The 19,681-nt window shown below is 42.6% G+C and overlaps 1 protein-coding gene across 5 annotated transcripts in view; it reads left to right on the forward strand.

Moving 5' to 3' along the window:
* The window catches only part of LOC140205755 (calcium-activated chloride channel regulator 1-like), an 88,585-nt gene that overhangs the window by 23,225 nt on the left and 45,679 nt on the right, over positions 1-19,681 (forward strand). For all 5 annotated transcript variants that reach the window (XM_072273356.1, XM_072273361.1, XM_072273358.1 and 2 more), the window contains 5 exons: positions 634-849; positions 1,024-1,167; positions 5,141-5,291; positions 6,988-7,096; positions 12,100-12,265. In XM_072273356.1, the coding sequence (XP_072129457.1) occupies positions 685-849; positions 1,024-1,167; positions 5,141-5,291; positions 6,988-7,096; positions 12,100-12,265 (735 nt within the window). In that variant the 5' untranslated portion in view covers positions 634-684. The remainder of the gene's footprint in view (positions 1-633; positions 850-1,023; positions 1,168-5,140; positions 5,292-6,987; positions 7,097-12,099; positions 12,266-19,681) is intronic.

The following is a 19,681-nucleotide window of genomic DNA, read 5'->3' on the forward strand; positions in this document are numbered from 1 at the left end:
AGGGTGAAAGGAAAAATACTGAAGAGGAACATGAGGAGGAACTTCTTCACAGAGAATCGTGAGAGTGTGGAATGAGCTCCCAGTGCAAGTGGTGGATGTGGTTGAATTTCAAATTTTAAGAGAAATTTGGGTAAGTACATGGATGGGAGGGGTATGTTCTGAGTGCAGTTCGATGGGAGTAGGCCGATTAATAGATCAGCACAGACCAGGTGGGCTGAAGGGCCTGTTTCTCTGTTGAACTTTTCGATGACTTTATGACTCAAAGTCTTTTCATCTGTTTTTGTTTCCTTCAGGGCTAAATCCCTCCACAATCTCTCCTCACAGCTTATCCATTGCAAGAAAGACCTACCTTCTCTATTCCATCTACAGTACATAATGTTCCTTAGGTTCTCATATTTAAACCTGAGAAAAGTCACAAAGCAAGTTGAATTTGTTACTCTCAGAAGGGTTTTGCTTAAGTTAATTCCATGATGACCTATTCTTGTAGCTCTGTGTCTGATACAATTGCTTGTTATGTTAAGATTTGCTGATGCTGAAAGACTAACACAAATTAGAAATGCTGAACCAATATCATACACTTTTTGTGCTGAGGGTATAATATTTTATTCATTTTTTTTTGAATCGCTGGCAAAGGTGTCTTGTTAAGCACAGTAAGCAAGTGGAGTGGAGCAAAACTTCAGTACAATGGTTGTTCTGCGAAAAAACTTTGCCATGGTATTCAGCTATCTCCTAAGTGGTTATGTTGGGAGCAGCTGTGGAATACATGTGGTGGATAATGGATATAAAGACATTGTGATTGCAATTAAACCAAGTATCCCATATAATGAGAAGCTTCCTAAAGAAATCCAGGTAAGATTTAAAATGAATTCATATCTGTTGCTTTATGTCAATGATGTGTTGCATTACCTTGAAATTAGGATTTGATGACAGGAGGAAGAGTTAAAAGAATATGTGTCCGTAATTGCTCTGGTATCATAATTAAAATACAACGAGACATTGATTTTAAACTCGTGTTTCCTTTAGGTGATGATGATTGCAGCCTCCTCCTTCCTGCATCAAGCTACCAAACAGCGACTCTATTTTTCAGATGTTAAAATCCTTTTGCCTAAAACCTGGCCAGTTAACTCCAGCTTGGTTCAAAGACGAACTACTCAATCGTATGAGAAGGTAAGAACAAAGAAATCAGGGAGTGATAGTAAATGGTTGTATATCAGATTGAATAATGGTAGAGAGCTCGCATCTAGTTGCCCAGGGTTCAATACTGAAATGGATGTGTTGGATAACATTTATAAATTTATGGATGAAGGAGTGGCAAAGTGTGAGAGGGTGATAATGTACGCTGATGTAGATGGAGCTGCTGAATAGGCAGCAAGTTACAGGTGAAGTGAAAGACTGAAGTATATACAATATCACACCAATAATTTGCATTTCAATCATTCAGAAATCCTGATGGTTTAGCATCTGCTAACTGGTGAAGTTTTGCAACAATCCCCCTCCCCTGAAATTCACCAGTGCCCCATTTCTGTTCTCCCTTCAACTCAACCAGACACCAGTTCCTGCACACCTTTGGATATACTAAAATCCTTTCTCCTGTGCTCTCTTTATCCTCCCTGGTGCCCCATTTCCAAAGCTCCCTTTCACTGTACAGAAACCCAGTTTCTGCTCTTTCCCTTTCAACTTACCCAGTCCTGGTTTCTGCCCTCCTCCTCAACTCACCGGGACTCTGATGTGATCTCTTTGAACTCAATAGCACCTCATTTCCCACTCTCCTGTTAAGTTCACACACTTCCCTTTTCCTGTGGTCCTTTTACGCTAATTGTGGCCTGGTCCCTGCTCCAGATTCAGATTCAGAATTAGATTAATTTATTTATCATTTGTACATTGAAACAGACAGTGTAATGTATTAACAATGAACACAATCCAAGGGTATGCTGGGGACAGCCCTCAAGTGTTGTCCCATAATCTGGCACCAATGTAGCCTGCCCACAATGCTTGACAAAATACCATGGACCAGCACAGGCAACAAGACAACACCACAACAAGCCCCCTTCTTCTCTCTCTTCCATCCACATACATGGACAGTTTTCCAGACTCCAGACTTTGGCCACCAGTCTTTGATTTCTGGTTTCCTGATCCACATTCAGGCCTCAGTTTTCGGTATTGATCCATTGATCCCCACCCAAGCTAATGATGGGACCCCAAGCCCAGGCCTCGCATCACTGTCTCTACTCTTTAGGTTTCGGCCATTGGGCTTCGACTTCTGGTTTTCTGATTGACCTTCAGGCTTCCATTTTCAGTATCAATTTTCAATTTTCAGTATCCACACAACTGAATGAAGGTCCTTGCAGTCCAGGATCTCTGACTCCCCAACACTCGAATGGCCGAGTAGATACAATGGGCTAAATGGTCAAATCTTGCTCTTCAAGATTCAATTTTGTTCATTGTAATTCTTCAGTACATGAGTGTAAAGGAGAACAAAATGATTGTTATTTCAGATCTGATGAAGCATATAAAAACACAATACACATAAAATAGAATAAATATAATTGTAAAAGCAATCCTGTAAAGCACAAAGTAAAAATAAAGGTCATGGGAGGTGGTTTGAAGTGTGTTGAGGGGCTGTGGAAAGAAGTGACCGCTGTGTGTGTAGTGATGGTTGAGGGTGGTAGAGTGGGTTAATTAATCAGTGGATGTGTTGATCAGACTGATGGCCTGGGGGGAGTAACTGATTTTATATCAAATTTCTCAGAATGTTTAGGGTTACAAACCATGGAGTACCCTTTTTGACAAAACATACTCTGACACTCTGTAGTGAATAGTTATGCTGCCAGAGTCAGTAATATCAAAATGAGAAGTTTTGTTTCATAACACATTGTTTTAGTCTTTGCACCGTACTCTGGAAACAAGGCTGGTAGTAATTTGGTGATTTAATTGTCCATTCAGTTTGTTCCTGTTCACAGTTACAGAGTGTGGCATGTAAAAATTCATTGACAATGAATCATAGAGTTATACACACAGAAATGGGCCCTCAATCTTGTCCAGGCTCCCCATCAACTACCTATTTATAGCAATCCCATTTACTGACACCAGGTCCATGGCAATCCAAATGTTCATCAGATCCATTTAAAATATTACCTACACCTCCCTGTAATCCACACCTATCCCTCTTCCAACCTGGTCATTCACTGCTTGTGACGTGGCCTCTTACACCGGTGAAGATAAGATTCAAGTTTTGACAAACACAAAATGCTAGAGGAGCTCAGCTGGCCTGACAGCATCTGGAAAAGAGTAAACAATGGACATTTTGGGCTGAGATCCTTCTTCAGGACTGAGCAGGGTGGGGGAAGATGCCAGAATGAAAAGGTGGGGTAGGGGGCAGAGACGCTTATCCCTGTAACCTGCCAAAGTGCTACAGCTGACGATTCACCTCCTCCCTCATCTGCATTCAAGGGCGCAAACAGTCTTTCCATGTGAAGCAGCAATTCACCTGTGAATCTGCTGAGGTTGTCTGTTGTGTCCAGTGCTCCTGTTGCAGCTTGCTCTATGTTGGTGAGATCCGTCGTAAATTGGGGAACCGCTTCGTCAAGAACCAGAAGCAGAATTTCCCAGCAGCTAAACATTTTAACTCCAATTCCTATTCCTGTTCCAAATTGTTGTTCCATGGCCTGCTCTTGTGCCATGATGAGGCCATCCTCAGGATCGAGAGGCATCACCTTATATTCCATCTGGTTAGCCTCCAACCTGATGGCACGAACATCAATTTCTCGTTCCGGTAGAAAATTTCCCTCCCTCTCCTTCTATTCCCCACTCTAGCTTCTTATATCTTCTCACCTGTCTATCATTTCTCCTGGGTCCCCTCTTCCTTCCCTTTCTACTGTGTTCCTCTCTCGTTTCCTATCAGATTCCTTTCTCTCCAGCCCTTTACCTTTCCAACCCCCCTGGCTTCTAGCTATCCTCCTTCCTCTATCCCTGCCTTTTTATTCTGGCATCTTACCCCTTCCTTTCCAGTCCTGGAGAAAGGTTTTGGCCTGAGACATTCATTTCCACAGACGTAGTCTGACCTACTGAGTTCCTCCAGCATTTTGTGGATGTTTTGGTGCTGGCTGTATTAATAGGTGGAGGTGTTCATCAGCCTGTCTGCAGAGACCAGGCGATCATTTTGCAGAACACCTGTGCTCTGTCCGCAGTGGCTACCACAAGTTTCCAGTTGCATGTCATTTTAACTTTCCTTTCCACTCTAACACTGACCTGTCTGTCATCAGCCTCCTCTATTGCTACAGAGAGGCCAAATATAAATGAGAAGACAGCTTACAGCCATAGACTTACGCAGCATAGAAGTAGGCTTTTTGCCCAACTCATCCCTGCTGACCAAGATCCTTTGAATCTTTGACCATCCAACAAAGGTTGGTGGTGTTGTGGATGGTGTAGAAGGTTGTTGTAGCTTACAACAGGATATTGATAGCAATCAAAGCTTGAGTGAGAAGTGGCAGATGGAGTTCAATTCAGAAAGATGTTAAGTGATGCATTTTGGAAGGTCAAACTTGAAAGTGTAATACAGGATTACAGCTAATAGCAGGATTATGAGCAGTGGGGAGGGACAGAAGGATTTTAGGATCCAAATCCATAAATCTCTCAACATTCCTGCACAAGTTGAGAGAATGGTTAAGACAGTATCTGATGTGTTGGCCTTCATTATTTATTTATTTGTTTGTTTGTTGAGATACAGTACAGAATAGATACAGTACAGAATAGACCCTTCAAGCCATGCTGCCCAGCAACTCCTGATTTAACCCCAGCCTAATCATGGGACAATTTACAATGATCAATTAACTTACCAACCAGTAGATCTTTGGACTGTGGGAGGAAGTGTTTTTTTGCAGGCTTTCTTGTTTTTACGAGGCCGAGTTGCTAGCTCGGTGCTCAACCCAGCACGGATGGAAAACATGCAAGGGAGCCAGCTGGATTCGAACCCGGGAGCCTTCGCTCTGAATTCTGGCGCTGATGCCACTACACCACCAACTGGCTGAAAACCAAAGTGCCCTACACTTATTATCTTTACCTTTTATTCTGACAGGCACATTATGCAGAGTATAATTATTACAATGATTTTCACATGGAAATGAGCAATTATATTTCACAGGCAAATGTGATCATTGCTGAACCCAATCCTCTGTATGGAGACACCCCATACACCCTGCAGTATGGAGGATGTGGGGAGAAGGGCCATTACATTCACCTTACGCCAAACTTCCTACTGAGCGACAGTCTGGTTCAAGTTTATGGCAAAAGAGGTAAATTAACATCTTTGCAGCATATGTTTTGAATCTGATGAAACTGTGTCTGGTGCTTTCCTGTGACAACAACCTGGGAAAAGAAAATAGGAAGTTAGCGGTTAGGGTGAAAAACTTGTGCTGGTTGTTACTCAGGAGACGGACCCAGAGGCTCAAAAGTTTTACCCAATCCTTGAGCTCGGATAACTCTGATAATGCCTTCACTCTCCGATACTAAACTGTAAGGGAAAAATAAACATGCAACAAACAGAACCGGTGCTGTTTCCAAACATCCGACCGGCAACAACAACGTTGCACAAAAATAAAAATGAGAACTGCGTCACTGTGGTGGGCTTTTTCTTCTGTACCATGCAATCACGTGACATCACATCACCCCGCTATCATGAGACAATTACATCATGCCCATCACGAGATAATGACACAATTACATCAAGCTCACAGGATATGTAACACCCCTTAATTTTGAGACTGTGCCCTCTAGTTCTGGATACCCCCACCAGAGGAAACATCCTCTCCACATCCACCCCATCTAGTCCTTTCAACATTTGGGAGGTTTCAATGAGATCCCCCGCATTCTTCTAAATTCCAGCAAATACAGGCCCAAAGTTGCCAAATGTTCCTCATGTGTCCACAGATCCCTGAACGTTGCCTCACAGGTAGATAGGGTAGTTAAGAAACCTTATGGGGTGTTAGCTTTCATAAGTCAAGGGATAGAGTTTAAGAGTCGCGATGTAATGATGCAGCTCTATAAAACTCTGGTTAGGCCACACTTGGAGTACTGTGTCCAGTTCTGGTCGCCTCACTATAGGAAGGATGTGGAAGCATTGGAAAAGGTACAGAGAAGACTTACCAGGATGCTGCCTGGTTTAGAGAGTATGGATTATGATCAGAGATTCAGGGAGCTAGGGCTTTACTCTTTGGAGAGAAGGAGGATGAGAGGAGACATGATAGAGGTGTACAAGATAATAAGAGGAATAGATAGAGTAGATAGCCAGCGTCTCTTCCCCAGGGCACCACTGCTCAATACAAGAGGACATGGCTTTAAGGTAAGGGGTGGGAAGTTCAAGGGAGATATTGGAGGAAGGTTTTTTACTCAGAGAATGATTGGTGCGTGGAATGCACTGCCTGAGTCAGTGGTGGAGGCAGATACATTTGTAAAGTTTAAGAGACTACTAGACAGGTATATGGAGGAATATAAGGTGGGGGGTTATATGGGAAGCAGGGTTTGAGGGTCGGCACAACTTTGTGGGCCGAATGGCCTGTAATGTGCTGTACTATTCTATGTTCTATGTGTGTCAACCCCTCCATTCCCCGGAATCATCCTTATGCACCTCCTCTAGACTCTCTCCAATGACATCACATCCTCTCTGAGATAAGGGGCCCAAAACTGTTGACAATATTCCAAGCACGGCCTGACTAGTGTCTTATAAACCTCTGTATTATCTTCTTACCAAATCCTGCCGCCGTCTGTAAGGAAGTTGTAAACTTTTCCCGTAACTGATTGGGTTTCCTGCAGGCACTGTGGTTTCCTCCCACATTCCAAAGGTGTGTGGGTTTGAGGATTAATTGGTTGCATGGGTTTGATTGGGCAGTGCAGGCTTGCTGGGCCAGAAGATGACATTATTGTGCTGTATCTCAAAATAAAATTTAAAAAATTAACGCATTACATTGAACAAATACGCTTTTTTTCCTACAGAACGAACATTTGTTCATGAATGGGCCCATCTCCAATGGGGTGTATTTAATGAATATGATGATAAGATGCCCTTTTACAGATCTAGTGATGGAAACATTGAGGCAACAAGGTGAGGAACTTCAAATTATATTTTTGCAGATCATATTTAATTCCCCTCTATCCTTCCCCAACCAAGCTAATTTTGCACCATAAAATTTACAGTCATAAAATCATAGAAAGGTAGAGCACAGAAAAGGCCCTTTGGCCCATTTAGTCCATGCTGAACCATTGAAATAGCCTTTTCCCATTGACCTGCTCCATGACTATTGCTCCATCCCGGTACCTTTTCAACTTCTCGTAAGCATTGAAATCAAGCTTGCATTCACTACACTCTCACGACCCTCTGAGTGAAGAAGTTTCCCCTCATGTTCCCCTAACAGTTTTCACCTTTCACCCTCCACTCGTGATCTCTGGTTGTAATCCCACCCAACCTCAGTGGAAAAGGCATGCTTGTATTTACTCTATCTCTATACCTCAATTTTGTATACCTCTATCAAACCTCACTCAATATTCTATGTTCCAAGGAATAAATCAAATCAAATCAAATCTCATCAAATTTCATTGTCATTCAAATCATACATGGATACAGTCAAACGAGACAGCGTTCGTCTGGGACAAGGTGCATAATACATTCAAAATAGAGAGAGAGAGGGAGGAAAAAAACACATGCAAGCACAGCATTATGCAAGAAAAATATGTGAATAGTCCAAGTCCTTGAGCAACATATGCAAATTGCTGGTATAGCTCCTGGCAATCCAGCCTGTCATTCCATTGGTCAGACACTGGAGGGCAGCACAGACAGGCGCATCAATGGTTCACCATGGACTAAATGGGCCGAACGGCCCTTTTCTGTGCTGTACCATCTATGATTCTATGACTCTAAACTTTATGATCAAGCACAGACAACAGGCTATGCAGCCTCCAGCATTGTCTCACCTGGACCGTAGAAGCAGGCAAACCCGTTTGAGGATCTAGTCCTCATTACAACCGAGGCCACACTGCTGCCTCGTTGCCAGTCTCACCACCAAAACAAGTGAAACAGGCCTGTGGCATCTCATGTTACCAATATCCAACTGGTCTTTCGATTGCTTGGGAAAAGTCCGAGACAGTCACTCACAGTTACACTGCACGCTGCTTTTGTGCACCAACTCCGATGTCTTCGAGTAGCAGCAGCATTACTGTCTGCACCCAGGTTAGCTCCTCTGAACCTTCTCCGGCCCATCCACCGGCTACTCCATCTTCCTGCCGGCCGCCGGCTTCTCCTTCTCCCAGCTGTTTGCCGGCTTCTCCTTCTTCCGGCCGGCTGCCAGCTTCTCCTTCTCCCAGCCATTCGCCGGCTTCTCCTTCTCCGGCCCATCCGCCGGCTACTCCATCTTCCTGCCGGCCGCTGGCTTCTCCTTCTCCCAGCCGTTTGCCGGCTGCTCCTTCTCCAGCCCATTTGTCAGCCTTCTTTTCTCCAAGTCGAGTGGCAGCTATTCAATCTTTCCTTCTAACTCAGGCCTTCAAATTAAGCCTCACAAATGTCTTGTATATCTTCAGTGTAACATCCTATCTCTTGATTTATGAAAGCTTTGTGCTAAAAGCTTCTTTACAACCCTATCTGTCTGTGCCGCTACTTTTAATGAATTAGGGACCTATATTCCCAGATCCCTTTGTTCTACCTACTTGTTTTATAGTTATCATTTCCCAGTGCTGATATAAGCTCACTCTTAACCAGCTGTCTTTTTCTACAATGCTGACAGACCTTCTGAGTATTTCTGGCACTGGCTTATTTATCCTAAGTTTTATCTGTGCTTTTTCTGGTTTATGGACAAGAAACACTTAATTTTTGGAAGTGACTGCCATCCAAGATGTTGAAATTCTTCACAATCCATTAATATTCCCAGATTATTAATTGCTGTTATTCCAGACAAAATGTGGGATGAACTCAGTAGGTCAGGCAACATCTTTGGACAGGAAATAGTCGATGATTCTGGCTGAAATCCTTCATCAGTCCAGCATTTTGTGGGTGTAACTTTGGCTTTCCAGCATCAGCAGAATCTCTTGTGTTTATGCTGTAATTATGACTGTGTTGAGGTATCTAGCGGTGGAGTACAAAACGACTAGAACTTTCTATTGGTTTGTATATGTGCCCACCTTAATAAAGCTCTTATTAATGATTGCAAACCAGTTTTCTACAACACACTTAGTGCCCGATGTTACAAAAACTGGACAATAGTCTTTATTGTTCCTTTGCTTAAGAATAGCAATTGGTAATCTGGCAAATTATAGGCAGGTGAGCCACACATCAATATCTGGGAAGCTTTGGAGAGGATTCCTAGGTGTAGGATTTATTTGTATTTGGAAAACTGGTGATTTATTGAGGTAATCAGCATGGCTTTGGGTAGAGCAGGCCAAGTCTTATGAACTTGAATCAGTTTTTAGAGGAGGTGACAAAGATGATTGATGAGAGGAGGGCAATGAATGTTGTCTGCATGGATTTTATTAAATTAGCAACACACAATCAAAATTGAATTGACTTCATTACTTACATCCCTCACATACATGAGGAGTAAAAATATTTACGTCTCCATCTCAATGTGCAATTTATAGTAATTTATAATAGATAGTATGTACAACAATATAACACAGAAATGCAGTTGTGTCATCATGAATTAATTAGTCTGATGACCTGATGGAAGAACCTGTCCTGGAGTCTGTTGGTCCTGGCTTTTATGCTGCGGTACCGTTTCCTAGATGGTAGTAGCTGAACAGTTTGTGGTTGGGTTGACTTGGTTCCCTAATGATCCTTGGGCCTTTTTTACACACCTGTCTTTGTAAATGACCTGACTAGTGGGAAGTTCACATCTACAGGTGTGCTAGGCTGTCCGCTCCACTCTCTGCAGAGTCCCGCAACTGAGGGAAGTACAGTTCCCATACCAGGCAGTGATGTAGCCAGTCAGGATGCTCTCAAAATGTGCCCCTATAGACAGTTCTTAGGATTTGCTGATTGTGGTGGAGACAAGTTCCCAGGAAAGACAAGCATTTTGTGTGTGTGGCTCTGGAGTTTAGGAAAGCATATGACAAAAGCCTTTCATGGTAGGCTGATCCAGAAGATTAATACATATGGGATTCATGGATTCAAAATTGGTTTGGCCAAAAAGATGGCGATGTAGGAGTTTTTTAAGGAGGTGACAAAGATGTTTGATGATGGCAGGGCAATAAATTCTATCTACATGGACTAGAAATTTCAATGATTCGAAGTCTGTGGGCTCAGTGCTGGAACATTTGTCATTTATGATCTAAATAAATGACTTAGATCTCCACTAATGAATGATCTCTATTAAGGCTCCAGCAATCGCTTTTCTTTCCTCTGCTAATAATCTAGAATAGATCCCATCCCTGGGGAATTATCCACCTTAATGTTCTTTAAGAGACCTTACACCACGTGCTTCTTGATATGAACCTGCTCCAGAATATAATCATCCCCTGCACTGATCTCACTGTCCTCCATGTCCTTGTCCTTGCTGGATACCATCAAAGTATTCATTTAGTCCCTCACCCACTTCCTCCGGCTCCTAGTATAATTTTTCTCCTTGAATGTTTCTACCTTCTACCATGTGGGAAGTCGTGTTACTGCTGTATAAATGCTTGGATAGGTCATAATGGGAATATTGTGTGCAGTTCTGGTCACCACATTAAAGAAAGGATGTGGAGGCTTTGGAGAGGGTATAGGAGACGTTAAACAGGATCTGAACCTGAATCACCTATTAGTGAAGGTTGGAAAATTTGGATTGGTTTATCTGGAGTTGACCAGATAGAAGTACATAAAACTATGAGATGCACAGGTAGGTTACACAAGAGATCCTGCAGATGGTTGATATCTGGACACACACAAAATGCTGGAGGATCTCAGCTGTTCAGGCAGCATCTGTGAAGAAAAATAAACAGCTTATATTTCAGGCCTTTGTTGCCACAGACAGCTGTGGAGGCCAAAACACTGGGTGTATTTAAATTAAACGTTGGTAAGTTCTTGATTCAAAAAGAGGCAATTATAATCACAAACACGAGAAAATCTGAAGATGCTGGAAATCCAAAGCAACACATACAAAATATCTCAGGAACTCTGGCAGCATTTATGGAAAAGAGTAAACAGTTGACGTTTTGGGACCAAAAGGTTGACTGTTTACTTTTTTCCATAAATGCTGCCTGGACTGCTGAGTTTCTCCAGCATTTGTGTGTGTTTCCATGAAATTAGAATGCCCCTTTAGAATAGAGATATATAGGAATCCCTTTAGCCAGAGGGTGCTGAATATGTGGAATTCATTGCCACAGGCACCTGTGAAGGTAAAGTCATTGGGTATATTTAAGATGGAGGTCGATTAGTCAGAACATCAAAAGTTATGGGGAGAAAGCAGGAGAATGGGTTGAGAAGGATAATAAATAAGCCAGGATAGAATAGTGGAGCAGGCTTGATAGGCCATATGGCCTAATTCTGCCCCTATGTCTTATGGTCATATCATCTTATGGGACAGCTTTATTGAACATGATGAAGCATCTTGGCTCAAAACATCAACTGTTCATCTTCCTTCATAGTTGTTGCCTGACCAGCTGAGTTCCTGAAACATTTTGTGTGTGTGTGTTGCATAGATAAGGTAGATTGTCAGTCTTTTCCCAGGGTGATAGAGAGTACACATTTAAGGTTAGACAGAGCAAGTTTAAAGGAAATGTGCGATTTAAGATTTTTTACACAGAGAATGTTAAATGCCTGGAATACCGTACTGGGAAACCGATAGAAGCAGATACAGTAGTGATCTTGGAGAGGCATTTGGACAGGTGGGCATTGGAGGGAATAGAGAGCATGTGCAGACAGATGGCATTTGTTTAGCTTGGCATCATGTTTGGCAGTGACAATGTGTGCTGAAGTGCCTGTTCCTGTGCTGAGCTCTCCTGTGTTCTATGTATACCTCCCACCTGAGGGAAATTCCAATTCTCAGCCTCTTCTAATAAAGCTGGCATACAATTACTCAATGGTTAATTATTGAAATGTCACTCAGAAACAAATCTGATTTATTTTTGTCATTGGTCTTTCAGGTGTTCAAAGGAAGTAGAAGGACTGGTTAAAGATTGCAGTGGTGGTGACTGTTTCGACTGTACCATTAATAAAAAGACAGGATTGCCAGATGGACATTGTGCATTTTATCCAGAGAAGAACCAGGATGCATCATCTTCAATAATGTATAATCAAGGACTGAAGAATGTAAGTGGAGACACCGGACTGCTTTCCAAACTGATGATGAACTTTTCATTGTATTAGTTACAGTTGATCACTGCAGAGCATCGTCAGAATCAGAATCAGAATCAGGTTTATTATCACCGGCATGTGACATGAAATTTGTTAACTTAGCAGCAGCAGTTCAATGCAGTACATAATCTAGCAGAGAGAGAAAATAATAATAATCATAAATAAGCAGGTAAATAGTATACAGTATTGAATAGATGATAAAAATGTGCAAAAACAGAAATACTGTATATTTAAAAAATGTGAGGTAGTGCCCAAAGCTTCAAAGTCCATTTAGGAATCGGATGGCAAAGGAGAAGAAGCTGTTCATGAATCGCTGAGTGTTCTGTATCTCCTATATGATGGTAACAGTGAGAAAAGGGCATGCCCTGGGTGCAGGAGGTCCTTAATAATGGACGCAGCCTTTCTGAGACACCGCTTCCTAAAGATGTCCTGGGTACTTTGTAGGCTCGTGCAATATCCCAGCCCAGCTTGAATTCATCTGCTTCAGAATCAGGTTTATTGCTTCAAGTTCAAGTTTATTGTCATTCAACTGTACACATGTATACCTCGCTAAACTAAACCATATTCCTCCACACTCAACCACACACTACATATAACCCACACAGAACACATAAAGTAATATTACCACAAATAAACTAACAAATACCAAATTATATTCCAGAAGATTGACATCTGGCATAAGGTGCACTTACAACACAAGTCAAAAAGTAAGCGGCTTAATGTTACTGACGCATTATATGTGAAAAGACCTGGTTGGAAGCAGGGAGTTGATTCATCTCATGGTCTGGGAGGAGAAACTGTTCCCCATCCTAACAGTCGCTGTCCTAATTTCTGCCTGATGGTAGGGGTCAGAGAGATGGTGGGATAGATGAGAGGGATCCTTGACAATGCTAAGAGCTCTGTGTATGCAGTGCTCCTCGTAATAATCTCAGATGGGTGGAAGAGAGACCCCGATGATCATCTTAGCAGTCATTACAATCCTTTGTAGGGTCTTGTGGTCAGGTGCCTTGCAATACCAATACCAGATGGTGACGCACCTGGTCACAGTATGCTCCTGTAAAAATTAGTTAAAAGCATGAACAGCAGAGGGTTGAGCAGGCAGCCACAGAGGGTGGGTGATGGCGCCAGTTCTCAGTGTGATGGAGCTAGAGGTGTTGCTGTCTGTGGCCTTTGTGTCAAGAAGCCCAAAATCCAGTTACAGAGAGAAATGCTGAGATCCAACGAGGACAGTTTACTCAGCAGCTTCTGAGGGTTGATCATATTAGACACCGAGCTGAAGTCGATAAAAAGCATCCTGGCATATGACGCAACATTTTCCAAGTGGGACAGGACAGAGACTATTAACACTAACATATGTTATAAAATTTGTTGTTTTGCAGTAGCAGTACGTTGCAATATATAAAAAAAACTACAAATTACAATATAATATATAAATAATTAATATTGGAAATAAGAGCCAAATATTGAGGTACTGTTCATGTGTTCATGAAACATTCAGAAATCTGATGACAGGGTTGAAGAAGCTTATCCTAAAATATTGGGGGCATTTTTCAGGCTCCTGAACCTCCAGCTGAATGGTAATAATTGGAAGAGGGCATGTCCTCCAGAGTGAGGGTTCTTAATGATCGGTGCTGTCTTCTTAACTCTTTGAAGGTGTCCTCTATTCAAAGACCAAGTAAACTTACTATCAAAGTAGCTATATTTCACTGCCCCGAGATTCAATTCCTTGCAGGCATTTGTAGAAAACAAAAAGAAGCACAATAGTGTCAGTGACAAACTGCACTCAAACAAAAATGGAGAAATAACCAATGCGCAGAAGGTATCAAATTGTACAGTTGTAAAAAACAAAAAAAAATAAACAAATTACAACAGGGATATTTAAATCATCCTTAGTGACAGGAGAGGTACCAAAGTTTCAAAGGGCATTTATTATCAAAGAATGTATAAATTATACAACCTTGAGATTTGTCTGCTTACAGGCAGTTGTAATGCGAGGAACCCAAAATAACCCAATTAAAAAAAGTAAGACTAATCCCCAGTGTGCAGAGAAAAAGAGGGAAAAAACCCCCACAAAACTGATCATTTAAACAGTAGAAGCGAGCAACAACAACAGCATTCTAAACCAAATTGATCCCTAAGATCCAAATACTCAAAGCAGCCATATAAACACCGTGGCTACCAGAGCAGGCAAAAGGATAGGAACTCTGTGGTGCGTAACTCACTTCCTGACTCCCTGAAGCCTGTCCACCATCTACAAGGCTTAGGTCAGGAGTGTAATGGAATACTCACCACTCTCCTGGATGAGTGTGGCTCCACCAACACTCAAGAAGTTTGACACCATCCAGTACAAGGCAGCCAACTTGATTGGTACCTCTTCCACATGCATCCAATCCTTCCAGCAATGAACAGCTGCAGCAGTGTGCACTGTCTACAAGATGCACTGCAACAACACACCAAAGTTCCTAAGGCAACAACTTCCAGACCTACAACCACTACCATCGAGAAGAACGAGAACAGCAGATACCTGGGAACACCACCACTTGGAAATTGCTCTGCAAGTCACTCACCATCCTGACTTGGAAGCATATTTCAACTCCTTCATTGTCGCTGGGTCAAAATCATGGAATTCCCTCCCTAACAGCACTGTGAGTGTACCTACACCTCAGAGACTGCAGTGGTTCAAGAAGGTAGAGCATCACCATCTTCTCAAGGGCAACAAGGGATGGGCAATAAATCTTGGCTTAATTGGCAATGCCCACATCCCATAAATGAATAAATTTAAAAAAAGCCTGGATTAGGCTCAAAACCTCGGCATTCAGTTCATCATGTTAGCAGGGTAAATCCCCGCAAAATTCGCAGACATGAAGCACAGCGTCTGGGGGCAGTCTCACAGCCTTAGTGTTGCAGAGAGAGAGAAGCCCTCAGCCTATCTGGGCTGGCATTTAAATTGTCCAAAACTTTGCTCTGGGACCCAGATCCTGCCGCCGGCCAATTGCTCCTGGTCTAAATTTCACTTCTGAAGCAACCATTCTCAACCTCTCCAAATTGACTCAGCACTCAGTGATCCAACCACACCTGGCTCTTGACACCCTGCCTTTCCAGTCTACATGGGTTGACATTTAGATTGTCCAAACAGTGGATTGTGCCCTTGCATTAGGATCCGGGCCTCAGCACAGAAAATCACTCTGGGCCTTGAACATGCTGCCCATCAATTTGCTTTGGACCTGGATTTCGCTGCCGAAGAACCCATTCTCAATCTCTCTGATCGGCTCGGCGTTTAGAGTGTTCCACCCTTGTACATTGGTTAATTAGTCGGACATCGGAACTCCTCTGTCCCATCTTCTCCCCTCTGAATCATTCACTCCAACCAGCCAGCTCCAACTCCAAGTGTGTTGACTTCGTAATGCAACAGCAGGGCACATCCCACAAATTCACCTTGCTCATTTCTTCTTTGTTTTCAGTGAGACTTTATCACAACTTACTTAAAAAAGAGTATTATTAATGATGGTTTTACTTGAACTTGTTTGCTTTCAAACTCCAAGTGAGCTTTTGCATGTCTTTGGTAGCATTGAGGATTGGAGAATAGCTAATGTTCCACTGTTTACAAAAGCCTCAAGACCTAAACCTGGAAATTATGGGCCAGTGTGTCTGATATCAGTGTGGGAAAGTTATTCCAAGGGATCAATTATATAAGTATTCAGATAGACATGGACTGATAGTCAGCATTGCTTAGTGTGTGGTAGGTCATGTTTAAGCAACTTTATAGAGTTATTCAAGGAAGTTACCAGGAAGGCGGATGAAGGCAAGGCAGTGGATATTACCTACATGGACTTTGGCAAGGCATTTGACAAGGTCCCAAATGGCAGATTGGTCAAGAAGGTTCAGTAGCTCAGCATTCAAAATGAGGTAGTAAATTAGATTAGACATTGGCTTTGAGGGCGAAGCCGAAGTGTGACAGTAGATAGTTGACTCTCTAATTGGAGACCTGTGACTAGTGGTGTGCCGTAGGTTTCAGTGCAGGGTCCATTGTTGTTTGTCACCTACAGTATATCAAAAAATCCGATGGATAATGTTAACTGGGTCATTAAATTTGCAAATGACACCAAGATTGGGGGTGTGGTGGACAGTGAGGAAGGCTATCACAGCTTGCAGAGGGATCTGGATCATCTGGGAAAATGGGATGAAAAATGGCTGATGGAATTTAATGCAGACAAGTGCAAGATGTTGCTCTTCAGAAGGACCAACCAGGGTAGGTCTTGCACAGTGTAACGGTAGGGCACTGAGGCATTTGGTTGAACATATTGATCTGGGAATACAGGTTTGTTGAAAGTGGCACAACAAGTAGATAGGATCATAAAGAAAACATTTGGCACATTGGCCTTCATAAATCAATGTACTGAGTGCAGAAGGTGGGATGTTATATTGAAGTTGTATAAGATATCGGTGAGGCCTAATTTGGAGCATTGCATGCAGTCCGGATCAGCTACCTACAGGAAAGATATAAATAAGTTTGAAAGAGTACAGAGAAAATTTACAAGAATGTTGCTATGTCTGAAGGAAAGATTGAATAGGTTAGGACTTTATTGCTTTGAACATAAAAGATTGAGAGGAGATTTGATAGAGGTATTCAAAATTATAAGGGGTATAGATAGGGTAAATGCAAGCAGGTTTTTCACTGAGGTTGTGTGCTACAACCCAAAGTCATGGGTTAAGGGTGAAAGGTGAAAATTTAAGGGGGACATTTGGATAGGTACATAATTAGTGTTGTGACTTTAGCTAACCCATTTGTTGCTGGGTGGTGAGGAGCCTACTTGAAATGCTTGATGTCATTTTTCTTCATGAACAGTTGGAATTCATCTGACATGTATCGTGCTCTGTTGTCACTTGAATCCAGGGGGGACCAATATCCTGGCAGGCAGGTTTGCTAAGGTTATTGGGGAGAATTTAAACTAGAATTGCTGGGGGGTTGGAACCGAACTGAAGAGTTGGAGGAAGGGGCTGTTTTCTCAGAAATAGGGAAAGCTTGGAGACATTGCAAGAGGGAGGATAGGCAGGTGATAGAGAAGGGATGCGCTCAGACCAATAGTTTGAGATTTGTTTATTTTAATGCAAGAAGCATCATGAACAAAACGGATGAGTTTAGAGTGTGGATCAGTACTTGGAGCTATGATGTTGTGGCCATTACAGAGACTAGGATGGCTCAGGGGCAGGAATGGTTACTTAGAGTGCCAGGCTACAGATGTTTTGGAAAGGACGGGGAGAGAAACAAAAGAGATGGGGACATGGCACTACTGATCAGAGATAGTGTCACGGCTGCAGAAAAGGAGGAAGTCATGGAGGGATTGTTTACTGAGCCTCCATGGGTGGAAGTCAGAAACAGGAAGGGGTCAATAACTCCACTTGGTGTTTTTTATAGACCACCCAATAGTAACAGGGACATCGAGGAGCAGATAGGGAGACAGATTCTGGAAAGGTGTAATAATAACAGGGCTGTCGTGGTGGGAGATTTTAATTTCCCAAATATTGATTGGCACCTCCTGAGAGCAAGGAGTTAAGATGGGGTGGAGTTGGTTAGGTGTGTTCAGAAAGGTTTCTTGACACAATATGTAGATAAGCCTACAAAAGGAGAGGCTTTATTTGATCTATTTTTGGGGAGGTGAACCTGTTCAGGTGTCAGGTCTGTCAATGGGAGAGCATTTTGGAGATAACGATCACAATTCTATCTCCTTTACCATAGCATTGGAGAGGGATAGGAACAGACAAGTTAGGAAAGCGTTTCATTGTAGTAAGGGGAAATATGAAGCTATCAGGCAGGAACTATCAAGCATAAATTGGGAACAGATGTTCTCAAGGAAATGTATGCAGAAATGTGGCAAATGTTCAGGGGATATTTGCATGGCGTTCTGCATGAGTACATTCCAATGAAACAGGAAAAGGATGGTAGGGTACAAAGGCTGTTGAAAATCGAGTCAAGAAGAAAAGAAAAGCTTACGAAAGGTTCAAAAGACTAGGTAATGATAGAGATCTGGAAGATTATAAGGCGAGCAGGAAGGTGCTTAAGAATGAAATTAGGAGAGCCAGAAAGGGCCATGAGAAGGCCTTGGCGAGAAGGATTAAGGAAAGCCCCAAGGTATTCTGAAAGTATGTGAAGAGAAAGAGGATAAGACGTGAGAGAGTAGGCCCGATCAGGTGTGACAGTGGAAAAGTGTGTATGGAACCGGAGGAGTTAGCAGATGTACTTAATGAATACTTTGCTTCAGTATTCACGAGGGAGAAGGACCTTGGCAATTGTAGGAATGACTTACATCGGATTGGAAAGATTGAGCATATAGACATTAAGAAAGAGGATGTGCTGAATCTTTTGGAAGCATCAGGTTGGATAAATCACCGGGACCGGATGAGATGTACCCCAGGCTACTGTGGGAGGTGAGGGAGGTAATTGCTTAGACTCTGAATTGAATTGAATTGAACTGAATAATCTTTATTGTCATTATACATAGGTACAATGAAACTCTGTTTGGCTTCCTCTCAGGCAATTGAATAAAGCGGTAGATTAAAAAAAGACAGTCATAGGTAAACAGTATTAAATAGATAAGTAGCAGAAAATAAGTAGCAGCAGCACCAGGATATCACAGGAATGCACAAAGTGCCGTTAGTGCGAGTATTTGAGTCCTTGTGTGTGCTCACAGTTTCAGTCATTGTTCTGTGGGAGTGGTGTGATGGAGGCCACTGCTCTGGGATAGAAGCTGTTCCTCAGTCTATTTGTTCTGGCTTGTGGTGTCCTGAACCTTTTGCTGGATGGCAGCGGGTCAAACAGGGAGTGGCCGGGGTGTGTGGTGTCTCTGGTTATGCTGATTGCTTTCCTCCTGAGTCTGCTGGAATAGATGGTGTCCAGTCCTGGGAGATCCATCCTGACAATTCGCTGGGCCACCTGCACCACGCGATGCAGGTCATGTCGCTCAGCGGCTGTGCAGCTGGCATACCACACTGTGGCACTGTTGGTCAGGATGGTTTCAATTGTCCTTCTGTAGAAATTAAGCAACAGCTTTTGTGGGAGTTTGGACTGTTTCAGCTTTCTGAGGAAGAAGTCTTTGAGCCTTTTTTTTTACAAGCAGCGAGCTGTTGGTGGTCCATGTTAATTGTTTTGACAACATAACTCCAAGGAACTTTAGGTTCCACACTTTCCACTACCTCTCCAGGTATATGGAGGGGGTTGTGTACTCTGTCCTTTGATCTCTTGAAGTCAAAGATCATCTCTTTTGTTTTAGAAGTGCTAAGGACCAGGTCGTTGTCCTTACACCACTCCGTCAGATGATCCACCTCAAGCCTATAGGCTGTTTCATCCTCGCCCGAGATCAGGCCAACAACTGT

This window comes from Mobula birostris, chromosome 12 (genome assembly GCF_030028105.1).
Source record: "Mobula birostris isolate sMobBir1 chromosome 12, sMobBir1.hap1, whole genome shotgun sequence".
In the NCBI taxonomy this organism is placed as follows: domain Eukaryota; kingdom Metazoa; phylum Chordata; class Chondrichthyes; order Myliobatiformes; family Myliobatidae; genus Mobula; species Mobula birostris.